The sequence below is a fragment of the Tenrec ecaudatus genome, chromosome 3 (assembly GCF_050624435.1).
Source record: "Tenrec ecaudatus isolate mTenEca1 chromosome 3, mTenEca1.hap1, whole genome shotgun sequence".
NCBI classification, from domain to species: domain Eukaryota; kingdom Metazoa; phylum Chordata; class Mammalia; order Afrosoricida; family Tenrecidae; genus Tenrec; species Tenrec ecaudatus.
This window is the reverse complement of record NC_134532.1, coordinates 106,885,179-106,899,729: the sequence shown is the minus strand read 5'-3', so window position 1 is coordinate 106,899,729 and position 14,551 is coordinate 106,885,179. Positions and strand designations below refer to the sequence as shown.

Genomic DNA, 14,551 nt, shown 5'->3' with positions numbered 1-14,551 from the left:
CGTTGCCAATATAATAATAGGTTTGTAAAATAAAAGGCATTATATTACATTTTTTAAATTTAATAAAACCCAACAAAATCAAAACTAACTTTTGAAGGGGACTTCAAAGTTGATGAAAAGATTCCATTCTTGGTTAATTCCAGTGTTTTACCATGACCATCTTGAAGGTCCCTCCTATGTGGCCTGAGTGCTTCACGTCAGGGAGTATGGACATGGACAAACTTCTACAAGCTATTTTTTCTATTGAAATAATTTTAAGCCGAATGCTGTATGGGTGCACTCTTCTATGGTGCCCACAATAGGTCTTGAGATTATAGATGGATGACCTACACTCAGAGACTTGAAAGCATACTTTATTTAAATAGGGTCAGTTCTTCGCACTTTGGCAGTGGGCGACTTGGGACTGTTATAAAATGAATTATTCATGTTATAGACTTCTGCATTTTGTTTGGCCCATTTTTAACTTCATGTTGCTTGGGTCATTTTATTTACATTAGATTCTCCACTGTAGAATGGAGTTGGGTCAGGCAAGGGCGACAGTGAGGTCAAGCAGTATGGCTGTTGGCCAGCAGCTTTGTAAAGTAATACAACACATCTCTTTTACAAGTGGAAGACACTTAAGAGATTTGTTCCATCATACTCAATAGTTGAGTCTGCTACTAAGAGTAGTTTGTATTTTTTAATATAGCTGATTAATTAAGCAAAATAATAGTTTGTTTTAAAGTCTAAGTTTTATGATGAGGTTTTGTCTCCCCTCCCACTCCTTCAGGCTTTGAGTTACACAGGTAGCTGCTTGAAAGTCCACCTCCCAAGTCTAGTAGAGAATGAAATCTTGAAAGAAGATGGATCAATAATTAAAAGGTTTGAGTTAGCATGGGGTGATACTTTGCAAACTAACACTATTAAAAAGGAAAGCAGAAGTCCTCCATGTGGCTTAAAATCTCCCAGGAACTGCTGGCTCTCCTTGTGTCCAGCAGTAGGTCAAGTGGTAACGTCATTAACATGTTGTGCTTGGAGTACCTAATGCTTTGAAAGTATTATTAAGACATAGTGCTGGGGATATGCATGTTCACACAAGCTAACTCCCCGGGTGACAGAAAGTCATCCACAGTATACCCAACTGTGTATTGTGGGTAGTACCATTGTGCTGTTGGTCTTGGAGAGCATAGGAACTTTAATCTTATTGCTCACAAGTTAGTTTGTGACCAACAACATTAAGGTAACATTAGCAAATCATTACTTTGAAATATATGTATATATAGTTCAAATATAATATATATGACTTATGTATATTTATGAAATATATATGTAAACACATGCAAACATATATATGGATATTTACAAACTTCCATGATGCTGCGTGGCATGTGAGTGGCAAATAAACTGAGCATGATTTTGGTATTCAGGAAATTGATTGTAGTTAGTGATGCTGAAACCTTGTCCTTGAATCTATTGAGAAATGGTAATAAGGGCGGTCAACAACCCCTTTGTGTCCACATAGAAGGGATTGGCGGTGAGGGTGTCTGCTCTGGCCCTGTCCCATCGCTGGTTTGGTGTATAACTTTGGCATATATCCTTTTGGCCTACTTTTTTATTTTTTGCTGGCCCCCTATCAGCACTGTAAGTATCAAAACGAATAGTGACAAGGCAAATATCCAGGTTAGGATTGTGCCCCCCACTCCATTGAAAAGAAGAGAGCAGTGACCACTCTGCCATGCCATTTTCAGCCTCTAGAACATAGTCATCATGCTCCTGCATACTGATTTTATTTCCAGCAAAATTAAAGGTTCTGTCACAATTCCACCCCTGAAATCGAATGGGAAAGCCAGCAACAGCTTGCAATGTAAAACGGTGTAATTGCTCTTAGTACTTTAACAAATTCTGCATGAATTAAGAATAAAGTGCCCACTATCAAATCAGGATGAAATGTTCAGAGCAGCCCTTGGGCAGGATTTCCGGCGTATGCACATTCTCTTGTTAGTGCCAAGGCTGCTCCAACTGATGGCCACCCCCTGTGTCCAGCCTAGGACACCTCCTGGAGGTCCCAAGGCTGTAGCCTTTCTGAAGCAGCTGGTCTCTAAGGCTTCTCTGGATGGGGCTCGAACCTGCCAACTTTTCTGTTACTAGTGGAACCATTAATGATCTGCACCACCCTGTACCTTCTGGACCCTAGGAGTTCCTAGAGACATTGCTGGGTAAAACTCGGAAAGGCAACCGTTTCCCACGCTGGTCTCTAGTGAAAATGCTTGGTAGTGTGATGATGCGTTCAGGCTCTGGAATCTTTGACTTGGCCTCACTACGTACGATCCATTTTTCTTTGGGCATCGCTTCAATTCCCAAAGCTTCTGTTTCCTTATTATTGTTATTCTAATTTAACCTTCCTCATACCTGACTCGCAAAATGCATTCAGCACATATTTGTGGAAGGAAGAGCTACGTTTTTAAGTAGAAAGGGAATGGGACCAAGAGGCAGGAAATACCACTGTAAACACTCTCCAGCAGGGAGACAAGCCAATCCTGTGAGGCAGAATAGAAACAAGATAGTTTTTCAATCAGCCACCAGACTGATGGGAAACAAGGAAGCAGCCTATTAAGTGACTGCATGATACAAACAATGGACAGATCAAGTCCAAAGGTCTCCAGTAATAAGACAAACGATTAGTCCTCGGTGTGGGCTTTGCATTTGTCCCTTCCCTTCTCCACCACTTCCAGATGAAGGATCAGAGGTTGTGGCAATCTTTGTCTATTTGTGGTCCCCTTCCAGTATGTTCAGGAACCCCTATAGCACAGTAGTCGAGCATTGGGCTGCTAACGCCAAGGTTAGCAGTTTGAAATCACCAGCCGCTCCACAGGAGAAAGACGTCAGAGACAGAGCTTTCTACTCAGGTAAAGAGTTAGAGTTTCAGAAACTTCCAGGAGCAGCTTACCATGCCCTGTTCTATTGGGTCACTGGATGGCCGTGAGTTGTTTTTGTTTGTTTGGTTGGTTCCTATATATTAACAGCATAATATTCCAGTTTCTTAAGATCCATATCCCATGGAAAAGTCTTTTCAATACACCTCTTTGGAATTTGGGGTCCAGCTGTTTCTCTGAGGATGAAGCTGACCACTATGAAGTTTTAAGTACATTTAGTTTAAAACTTTGCGTTTCCCTTTTCTTGGCAATCAGTACATCTGCAGTCACTCTTTCAGGATGAACCAAGCTCTTTCCAATCAGCACAACCTAATCAAAATACCACGGATGGCATGGTTATGTTGGAGGAAATTATACTCATGTTGTGGCATGGTTCTACTGATTTGAGGCATTGGGGGAAAATCAAATGTCACTTATTCCAAGGCATGCTTTTAAAAAAAAACCCATGAATCATTTCACATAGGGGAACCATGTGTCAAGAAAGTCATCAATGATGGCTTCATTGATACCAATGGATCGGTCTTCTACCAACAGATCAGGGTGGGAAAAGCTAGGGCAGAGGAGTAAATACCCATGACAAGCTGAACAATACAGTAATAGAATGGTTACCTCCACTCACACCTGTTGTTGTTAGTGCCGTTGAGTCTATTTCCACTCATTAGGACCCCACAGGGCAGAAGAGCACTGTCATTTTTACAGGCATAGACTGCCAGGTCTTTCCCATGCAGCACCGTGTCTGGATTGAAACCGCCAGTTGTTTGCATTGGCAGTGTGACTATTACACCACCAGGGCTCCTTCCACAGCGGGAAAAGATCCTAATTTGCTCTTGTCTGCTTCCCTCCAGGACAACGATGAGTAAGGCCCACACCCAGAAGAGGGCTGTGGTGAAGGACCAGCATGGCAAACACGTTCACATGCAGCACCTGGAGGATGTCCCAGAAGCACTAGGCCAGGATGACCTCCAGCACGACCTCCAGCGACTCCTTCGGCACTTCTGCAAGGAGGACTCGAAGCCAGAGGCCACCTAAGGGGCTGCCCAGTTCTCAGACCAGAAACCACACACTCCCTCAATATGCAACTCCTTGTTCCACTCATGAAGTCGCCAGAACCGGCCTCATGAATGGGACACCCTGGCATTTCCACTTTGAGTAAACACACTGCGTTTTCCTGCCATTTCCCCTGCCCTTTCCTCCTGTCCGCTAAGTTGTGACCAAAGATAGCATCCTTTCTTCTGGATGCTGTGCCCACTACTTGGTTGTGTGAACCTGGGGACTGGCCGCCTCCATTGTTCTTTGCTTCTGCACAACCTCCATGAAAACCCACTGATCAGAAGAACTTTCTCTGCAGACCTCTTCAGTGAGGGATCCCCCAGAGGGAGGTCCATGTACAATGTATATAGTTGACATGCGCAGATGAACAGCATATTAAGATGAAAACCACTGCCTATTCTAACTACACTGGGCATCATGGAAGAAAGGGCCTCGAGAAATTGCCGAACAATGGTTAATTAAGAGATTGCTAACACAATCGAATGATAATACATTTCTACTGCGAACGAAGCAGTCCAGAATGACTATGTCCTTAGGACTTCCAGAGTAGCCACTGCTCCTAGTCGAAGAGGGGTTAATGACCTTGAAGTACTTGTCCTTCACAGACACGTCATTGCTGGGACTGGCCAGCCATGACACATGACTCTCGAGCAGCCACTCTGAGAGAAAGGAGAGAGAGAGAGAGAGAGAGAGAGAGAGAGAGAGAGAGAGAGAGAGAGAGAGAGAGAGAGAAGCAGAGGCAAACAGAATGAAACCATGAGGTATTCGGTGGCTAGCAGCTACCTCCTGTGGCGTCCTAGCATCTTCAGGTCTTTGAGATTTGAACAAGTTGGCAGGGTATTTTCAAAGCTCTAACTACTGTGGTTCTCCAGTTTTCATTGCTGCTTTAGCAAACCACGCTGTCTTACTGGTGGTCCTCCCCCTGTCCACTGCACTGTAGATAATTCATTGGAAACAAGATTCACCCACTCCACACAAGCTGAAAAACTCCTTCACCATGTTTGAGTGGTTTTTTCTCTCTTCTTTTCCTCTTGTTTCTATCAGGGGTTCTATCATCTCTAACACCTGCATGTGGTACTTAAGAATCCAAACCGCAGTCCAAAGCCCTCTTCTCACCACACTAATTGTTTCCATTCTTCCTACACAGATCGAGCAACTGGCCCCTCCCAGCGAGGTCTGGTTTGGTTTGGTTTTTACCCCGCTTGCAGACCAGATGGAGAAATCTTAAAAAATTGGTTGGGGTTAAAAAAAAATGTCAGTTTATTTATTTGAAATCCAAACTCCCTTGGGAACGCTTCCATGCATTAGTGCACTTTTCGGCTTGTTCGTTTCAAAGAAGGGGATCTCATGGTCTGAGTATTTCCCATTCCCCGTCCCTGAATCTGCTAGTGGTTGAAGCTGTGTAGCATTTTATCATATATATATATATATTCACAAATATATTCATATGAACAGTATACATTTTGGATCAGTTATTAAAGAAAAGTATATTCAATGAAGATGACATTGAAACAAACAAACAAACCACCACCACCACCAATCAACCATCTATCCTCTAGGAATTGAAAAGTTTCCAATTCTATCTGGTCCTTTCCTGTTGTGCAAAAATGACTCAGTGCTCCAAAATGTCAAAAAATAAACAAACACGAACGTGACAAACAAAGGCACTTCCTCGTTTAAAATACCATTGCCAAGAGCGAACATTTCCTGAGAGGGAGGTTGCCCATAGCTGACCCGCCTAAGCCTCTACCGCGGGCACTTTGGGCAGCCAGACAGGAATCCGAGCCTTCTCTGGCTGTCCGAATGAGAGGCCCATGGTCAAGGTCAAGCTGTGGGGAAGCACGCCGTGGCCTTCTTGTCAAAACCTTCCGTGGAGCTCAGACAAGCCTTTCTGTTGTGTTAGTCGCAGTGCAGATGGTGTCTGTGTAACAACATGATGGTTACTCACCTTTCTTTTGAAATTGATTTTTGCTGTGTTATCAGAAAACTTGAATACTGTGAGAAGAAGTGGTTTTCAGTTGATGAATCAGCATCTTGTTCCCATGGTGATAACACTAATTGAATATATCTATGAGGGCATGTATTAGTTAATGGGAAAAAAATACAACACTAACAATACATAGCTGCAATGTGTACAATGGCTGATTTAATTAAATAAAATGTACAAGTGTTAAATGTGGCAACAGTGATTTGTTCTTGTTTATCGATGACCTGCGATTTCAGGAGAAAAAAAGACATTATTAAAGAGACCGAGAAATTTGAAGCCCACCCAAATCAAACCCTGGGGTCGATTCCGTCACGTAGGCCCCTCTAGCACAGAGAAAAACGGCTCCTTAGGACGTGCAAGTCTGTCACCCTCTACGGAAGGAGACGCTCTCCAATGGGACGGCTACTGCCCGTGTACTGCCAACGTGTGCTCTGGAACCGAGTGCGGTGCCACCACAGCCAAGGAGGCATACATTGGTATTTTTTTTCTTTTATTGTTTCTATTTAGCCGTTTTAGAGGCTGTATGCTTGGCACTGGGATCGATAGAAAGACTTCCTTGCCCTCCAGGGATTTATGGTGTTACTTTACGTACAAGGAGAAAACCAAGTGCGTGTTCCCCTTGCGTTGTGGAATCTCAGTAGCTGTCAAGGAGACCCCTCCCACGCATATGGCTCATGGGACCCCGAGCCCCATGGAACAAAACGCTGGGAGGTCTCCTGGTCACAACGAGGGGTTGGGCCATTGGAATGTGGAGGGTTTCCCCGGCTGATTTTCAGACATATAGCGCCAGGCCTTTGTCGGCAGTCTGAGTCTAGATGGTACCTGTGCACCATCCGAGCAGCACAGTGCTATGGCCTTCATTGAGATGGATGCACTGGCTAGACACTGAATTTGAATCTCCCACATGGGAAGTTCTGCTTGCACCAGCGAATCTCCAGTGGCTCACGGAGTAGCCCGAGAACTCGTGGGGAGATGAAAGCCACCAGCCGGGCCAGATCCTTTTACTTCCATCTTATAAGGCCGTGGCTCTCAGGAAACACCTTTTGCCTTTTGGAGTAGCACATAGTTTGGGAGTTTTATTTTGCTTTTATGGCATGAGAATTAGACATCAACTGTGCCTGCTGATATAAATACAATCACGATGGAATATGCAAAACTGAAATCAATAGGCTGTGAGGATTTTGTGTTTTGCTTTCCAATCTCTTGTGCTGCTATAATATTTATCACACTAAAAAATACACACAAAATACAACAGGTTAGAAATTAAGTGGGTTTCAGAACAAAACCATGCCCAAAGGGAATGGGGATGGAGACCAAATGCCCATCTGTGGACAATTGGACATCCCCTCACAGAGGGGTCACAGGGAAGAGATAAGCCAGTCAGGATGCACTATAGCACCGATGAAACATGCAACTTTTTTCTAGTTCTTTGGTGCTTCCTTCACCCCACTGTCACAACCTCAATTCTACCTTACAAATAGATTAGCCCAGAGCATGCACACTGCTACAGCAAGAGCCCACAACACAGGGAATCCAGGATAGATAAACCATTCAGGGCCAACAAGGAGAGTAGAGATATCAGGAGGATTAGGGGAGGGGAAAGGGAGAAAGGGGGGAATCTATCACAAGGATCAACATATAACCCCCTCCCAGGGAGAAAAACAATGGAAAAGTAGATGAGGGTTGACGGAGGATGATATAAGATATGAAAATAATAATCTAAAAAAAGAAAATAATCTATAACTTTTCAAGGGCTCATGAGGGAGGATGGCTGGGGGAAGGAGGAGGAAGAAACGGAGAGCAGATAGCAGGGGCTCAAGTGGGAAGAGAATGCTTTGAAAATGATGGCAGTCTATGTGCAAATGCGCTTGACCACTGGATGAATGTACGGATTGTGATAAGAGATGTAATTGCCCCCAATAAAAGTATTTTAAAAATCAAATTTTAAAAAGCCCCCAATAAAAGTATTTTAAAAATCAAATCAAAGGAACTAAAAGAGGAGAAGAAACTAATAAGGTTTCATTAAAATCATATCAGGATGGGATCATCAGCTCACTGGGTCTGATTAACCTGTCTGATTGGTTTACAACTTCGTCAAATATTAGCAATCTAATTCTGCGTGGCATTTTTCAAGGTAAATGGAGTCAGAGTTCGTTGTTGTTTGGGACATCTCTGGTGGCCTCTGGCTGCTCATGGGGGAAGAAGAACCCAATCCCACGCCAGTCCAAGGCTGACTTCGATGAGGCAGAAAGCAGATATGCCTCTGCCATCCTTCACTCTGCGTTGAAACCAATGGTTCCCCCCAGGCCCTCTACTCCTCTTCTGGGTGTGATAATCCATTGTAATGGCTCCACAGAACTCATGGACAATACTCATGGTTATGGGGCTACTGGGAAGCTACAAAACAGGCGACAAAATGTGAAGGACACAGTTCTTTTGAACTCAGTGCCTCTTCTCAGCCTCGCTGGCAGGCATGTGTCTCTGGTCATCAGTCCTACTCATGTGTTACACAGCCCCTTTAGCACTGATAAATGTCCAAAGAGCACCCACACTGCAAGCCAGCCACGTGCTGAGAGGTGCTCAGTTTCATTCATCCTGTGGGCCCAGAAGCCCGGCTCTTTGCCCATCTTGGCACTGGCTCATCTTCTGCTTCTCCGTGAGAGAATCGTGAGCACACTTCACGAAGGGCTCTGCGTCTTTGCTTCTGCTTCATAAATGGCTCACCTAATACCCAGTGGAATGGCACAACTGAACAATCCCCTCTGCGAGGGCTTCACACCCCCTATTTTCACACACACACCCTTTTTGTTTCTGCTGGGCTGTTCCCACAGCACTCCCTGTTTTTCTGCTGGCTCTAGAGTTCATCTAATGGTCGTGCATAATACACTGGTGATGCTGAGGACTGGGACTTATTAAAGTTCAGAGGGCACAATTCAGGGAGAGACCTGCTCAGGATACAGGTATCCAGTCAGGAGGGGTCTCTGCCATGCCACAGGCATGCCTCTCCCTGGCCTTTAGTCTATTAACCTGGCTCCTGCCCTGCTAGGCAATGCTACAGAAGCTTCTTTGGGCTTCTAATCAATGTCCAAAGGACATGTCACAATGCTATCAGCCAAAACCCGGATGCATTCAGCTCCAACTGAGTCAGTAAACTAGACTCCCCCAATGAAGTTCCCAGAGGCAACACACTCCACCACTAAGCCCCCTGCCTGGAACAGTCAGCTGTCCTTGCTGGCTGGTGGGCTGGGAAGTCCACCGCTCTGCTTCCTGCTCTGGCTCCTGGTTCAGCTGTCGTTACTCCTATGCTGCTCTTGTGCTGTCACAGCTGTCACAGCTGTCACCTGCTCCAAGGAGGTTCAATATGGAGCGACCAGAGAGCCCAAAGGCTACGCTCCACTCCTGATGCTTCTCTCTTGTTGGTAGACGGATTCTCCCGATCGGAGGTAGTTAGTTTATTGTGTCAACCTGGCCGATAAACACAGGTGGGATTAATTGAAGGGCGGAGAGAGAAATGACTTTGTGAGCCTCGCCTTTCTTGTCTCTTGCTCTTTGAACATCAGACCAGTGTGTGACTGCCTTGCTTGTTCTGTGCCTCAACTTGCAAGCTGCACCTAACCCGTGGACTGTGTCGCTGTAATTTGAGGTTCCTTCAAGACCTGATTCACCACACAATTGGAATTTACATCTCTGGAGCTGGGGACTGACAGACTCTGTCATCTGGCTATTGGTGACCTGCCTTGCTGTTTGCTGCCTGTGCCCGGATAGCCTGAATTTCTCTACAGAGGACTCCCTGGTGGCCCTCAAGACTTGAAGGACTACCAGTGTCTCACAGCTGTCTCATGGGAGTGAGTAGCACTGAGCCATTTGTACTGCTTTATAACTTAACTGTTTATTTCTTGTGTTTATATATATATATATATATATATATATATATATATATATATATATATATATATATATATATAATTATTAGCAATCTGGTTTTGTCTCTCTAGAGAACCCTGTCTAACATATTTTGGTACCAGGAGTGCTTCTAGAGAAATAAAATCACAAATATGGGTTTCTTAAATTGCCTCTCCAGCCTGAGTAGTCTTAACAGCACTAATAATGCTACTTCAATATCCCAAAGCATGGACATGTCTGCTACTCTTCCTAATCCATGGTGTGAAACAGCAAAGCTGATACCTACAGTAGCACCACCGATAGATAAGGTTATGGTTAAAGGAGAGGCTCTGAGTGATTGTATGCTTGATATTTTCCAAGAGTTTTGTTACGATAACAAGTAGAGGGAAGCTGGTTGGCTGGTCCTTCTTACAATGGGAAGTGTGATTAAGGAGAGGAATGGTCTCAGAGCCTCAAAAACATGCCTAAGGTGCAGACTAATGAATTTGAAAGCTTCCATCTGTGCTACAAAGGAGAGCCTCCTCTCCTCTAGTAAAAGAACTGGCATTGCTGAGAACCATGTCCAGAGTCTCATTATGCGAGTGGCTGAATTACAACGGCAGCTGAATTGCAGATCTAGAGCAGTGTCTGAAACCAAAGTAAGGGCATTTATTGGGAAAAGTTGGTATCCTGAAACATGGCACGGGAACATATGGTGTGATGATCCAGAAGAGGAAGATATTGAGCCCCTAGTAACAATTTACCCACCCCTCCCAGCTGAAAGTATTAATTCACAATCCACACCTGAACAGATTAGCCAAACTATTCAAGTTGATATGCCAGGTGGGGCTGCATCAGTAGCATTGCCTGAGGGAGATGCCTTATAAGATATTGCTGAGAGCACCCAGAAAACACCCTCACCACCCATTATTTCCGCTAGACCTGTCACTAAAATTAAGTCTCAGAAAGCTCCTAAAGGTGAGGTTGAGATTATTACCCCAAAAGAAGTGCGCTATACTCATAAAGACCTGCTCGAGTTTTCAAATACATACAAGCAGAAGCCTGGGGAATATCCCTGGGAATGGTTACTAGGGTGTGGGATTTTTTTGGTGTATGAAATGTAATATTAGACCGGTCTGAGTTTCTGATTATGGGACCCCTAAGCACAGACTCTTCTTTCAATGTCTCTGCAAGCGAGGCTAAGAGAGGATCTAATTTTTTATTTGGTTGGTTCGCTGAATCATGGACTGCCATATGGCCTAGATTAGACCAAGTTGAAGTACCTGACCTACCTTGGTACACTGTAGAGGAAGGCATCCAAAGCTTAGAGAAATTGGTATGTTGGAATGGATCTACAGGATATTCCCATAGACCCAAAAAGGGGGGTGTCCTGAGGACATACCCTTTACCACAATCATAAGGAACAAGTTTGTGAAGTGGGCCCCAGAATCTCTTAAGACTCCTGTAATTGCTATTTTATGTGCATCAGGATTAACAGTGGGCACTGTCTTAAGCGAACTCTGACATTTGCCCACAATGGGGCTGATTGGACCCAATGATGGTAGAGGGCAGGTGTCAGCACTGAATCAACAGAGATAGGGTAGGTGTGCTTATAATAGACAACAAGGTTTCAGTAGTAATCAAAGCAACCTGTCTCGTGTGGAATTATGGCATAGGCTACTTAGCCACGGTGTCCCTAGGAATGAAATAGATGGGAAGCCTACTAAATATTTACACGATCTATACAGGTGGAAGAATGATAGAGCACTTGAACAGCAGAATAGACAGTCACGATCGCTCAATCAATTCCCAGACATGAGCCAATTTATGGACCCACAACACCTTGAATGAGGAGAAGGCTGCGTCCCTTTGAAGGTCTATATCAAAGGTCTATACTGTTAGTCTTTCCACCAGCCTTCCGCAAAGGGACCCACGGCCTTTCACAAGAGTGACTGACTATTCATTGGGGGAAAGGAAATAATCAAAATGTTGGGGGATTACTGGACACTGGCTCAGAACGGACACTAGTTCCAGGAGACCCAAAGTGTTTCGAAGTCCCACCAGAGTGGGGACTTTTGGAGGTCAAGTTATCAATGGAGTTTTAGCTCAGATATGCCTCACTGTGGGTCCAGTGGACCCCTGGACCCATCCTGTGGTTATTTCCCCAGTTCCAGAATGCATCATTGGAATAGACATACTTAGTAACTGGCAGAACCCCCATATTGGATCCCTGAAATGTGCAATAAGGGCTATCATGGTAGGAAAGGCCAAGTGGACACCATTAGAATTGTCATTACCTAGGAAAATAGCAAACCAAAAGCAGTACCGCTTTCCTGGAGGGATTGCAGAGATCAGTGCCACCATCAAAGACTTGAAAGATACAGGGGTGGTGATTCCTACCACATCCCCATTTAACTCACCTCTTTGGCCTGTAAGGAAGACAGATGGATCCTGGAGAATGACAGTGGATTATCGTAAACTTAACCAGGTGGTGACTGCAATTGCAGCTGCCGTCCCAGATGTGATTTCATTGCTTGAGCAAATTAATACTTCTCCTGGTATCTGGTATGCAGCTATTGATCTGGCTAATGCCTTCTTCTCAATACCAGTCTCAAAGGACCACCAGAAGCAGTTTGCCTTCACCTGGCAGGGGCAACAATATACTTTCACAACTCTCCCCCCAGGGGTACATAAACTCTTCTGCCCTGTGCCATAATTTAGTTCGAAGGGACCTTGATCACCTGTCTATTCTACAAAATGTCACACTGGTCCAATATATTGATGACATCATGCTGATTTGACCCACTAAGGAGGATGTCTCAAAGGCTCTAGATTCATTGGTACAATATCTGTGTACAAGAGGTTGAGAAATTAAACCAACGAAGATTCAGGCACCCTCCACCTCAGTAAAATTTCTAGGGGTCCAGTGGTGTGGGACATGTTGAGATATTCCTACTAAAATGAGGGATAAACTGTTGCATTTGGTGCCCCAATGACTAAAAAAGAGTCACAACACCTAGTGGGTCTCTTCGGATTTTGGAGGCAACATATTCCTCACTTGGGTGTTCTACTTCAACCTATTTATCAAGTGACACAAAAAGCCTCCAATTTTGAGTGGGGCCCAGAACAAGAAAAGGCTCTTCAACAGGTTCAGGCTGCAGTGCAAGCTGCTTTGCCACTGGGACCATATGATCCAGCTGACCCAACGGTGCTAGAGGTGTCAGTTGTAGATAAAGATGTAGTGTGGAGTCTTTGGAAGACTCCTATTGGTGAATCACAGCATAGACCATTGGGATTTTATGTAAGGAAGTCGAGAGGCTCCAGGGACCAAATCAGTCGAATTAGAGCAAACAGGTTTCTGGGGAGAAAGACCCAGCCTGGGCGAAGTTCCTTGGTCCACAGTGTCTGGGCCGGAGGAGTCACACTGCAGGCTTACATATGGACAGGTATGTCCAGGTTTCTGGAATGTAATGTGTCTTCCTGGTTCTGGGTATATTCATGCTGGGTGCAGAGTGGTGGGCAAGAACAAAGCAGGCATTGAGCCAAACAGGCCATACCAGTGCCAGGTGCAGAGTGGTGGGCAAGAACAAAGCGGGCACTGAGCCTAATGGGCAAAGTGGAGGGTCAAGAGCAAAGCGGGCACTGGACCATGAACAAAAAGGGCCATGAGTTAAAGAAGGAAAAAAAAACTTGCAAAGCTGTTGACAGGTTCCATAGCCAGCTCTGGTCAGCTCCGCAGGTGTGTGTGGGAGACTCAAGGCCACTTGCTGCTAGTTGTTTCAGACAGTTCTGGTCAGCTCCACAAGGGTGGGGGAGATTCAAGGTCACTTGCTGCTAGAAGCTGGCCTGGCATTGATCCTACCATACATTTTGGAGTAAAGTCCTGCTATCCTCTGCAGACAATTACTCCCCCTTTGAAAAACAGCTGTTGGCCTGTTACTGGGCCTTGGTGGGGTCTGAACGCCTCACCATGGGCCACCAAGTCACCATGAGGCCTGAACTACCCATCATGAACTGAATATTGTCTGACCCACAAAATCATAAAGTTGGACGTGCGCAGCAACACTCCATTGTTAAATGGAAGTGGTATGTATGAGATCAGGCCAAAGCAGGACCTGAAGGGACAAGTAAGCTATGTGAGTAAGTGTTCCAAATGCCCACAGTCTCCACTCCTGTCACATTGCCTCCTTTCTCCCAGTCTGCACCTATGGCCTCCTGGAGAGTTCCTTATCATGCTTTAACTGAAGACCAAAAAAGTCATGCTTGGTTTACGGATGGCTCTGCATGATATGCAGGTGCCACTCGTAAGTGGACAGCAGCAGCAATACAGCCCCTTTCTGGGATCTCCCTGAAGGACAGTGGTGAAGGGAAATCTTCCCAATGGGCAAAACTTCAAGCAGTGCACCTAGCCATTCAGTTTGCATATAAGAAAAAATGGCCAGATGTGAGATTATATACTGATTTGTGGGCTGTGGCTAATGGCTTGGCTGTATGGTCAGGGAATTGGAAGGGACCATGATTGGAAAATTGGTGACAAGGAGGTGTGGGGAAGAGGTATGTGAATAGACTCTCTGAATGGGCCAAGAAAGTAAAGGTAATTGTATCTCACGTGAATGCTCACCAAAGGATTTCCTTTGAAGAGGAAGACTTTAAAAATCAAGTGGATAAGATGACACGTGCTGTGGAGACTGGTCCTCCTCTTTCCTCTGCCACTCCTGTT

The 14,551-nt window shown here is 44.9% G+C and overlaps 1 protein-coding gene across 14 annotated transcripts in view; it reads left to right on the top strand.

Moving 5' to 3' along the window:
- The window catches only part of ANK2 (ankyrin 2), a 648,733-nt gene extending 644,023 nt beyond the window's left edge, over window positions 1-4,710 (top strand). For 13 of the 14 annotated variants that reach the window (XM_075543900.1, XM_075543907.1, XM_075543894.1 and 10 more), the window contains 2 exons: window positions 770-861; window positions 3,758-4,710. In XM_075543900.1, coding sequence (XP_075400015.1) covers window positions 770-861; window positions 3,758-3,941 — 276 coding nt within the window. In that variant the 3' untranslated portion in view covers window positions 3,942-4,710. The remainder of the gene's footprint in view (window positions 1-769; window positions 862-3,757) is intronic. The other variant, XM_075543905.1, reaches the window with a different exon arrangement.
- Window positions 4,711-14,551: the final 9,841 nt, after the last annotated feature.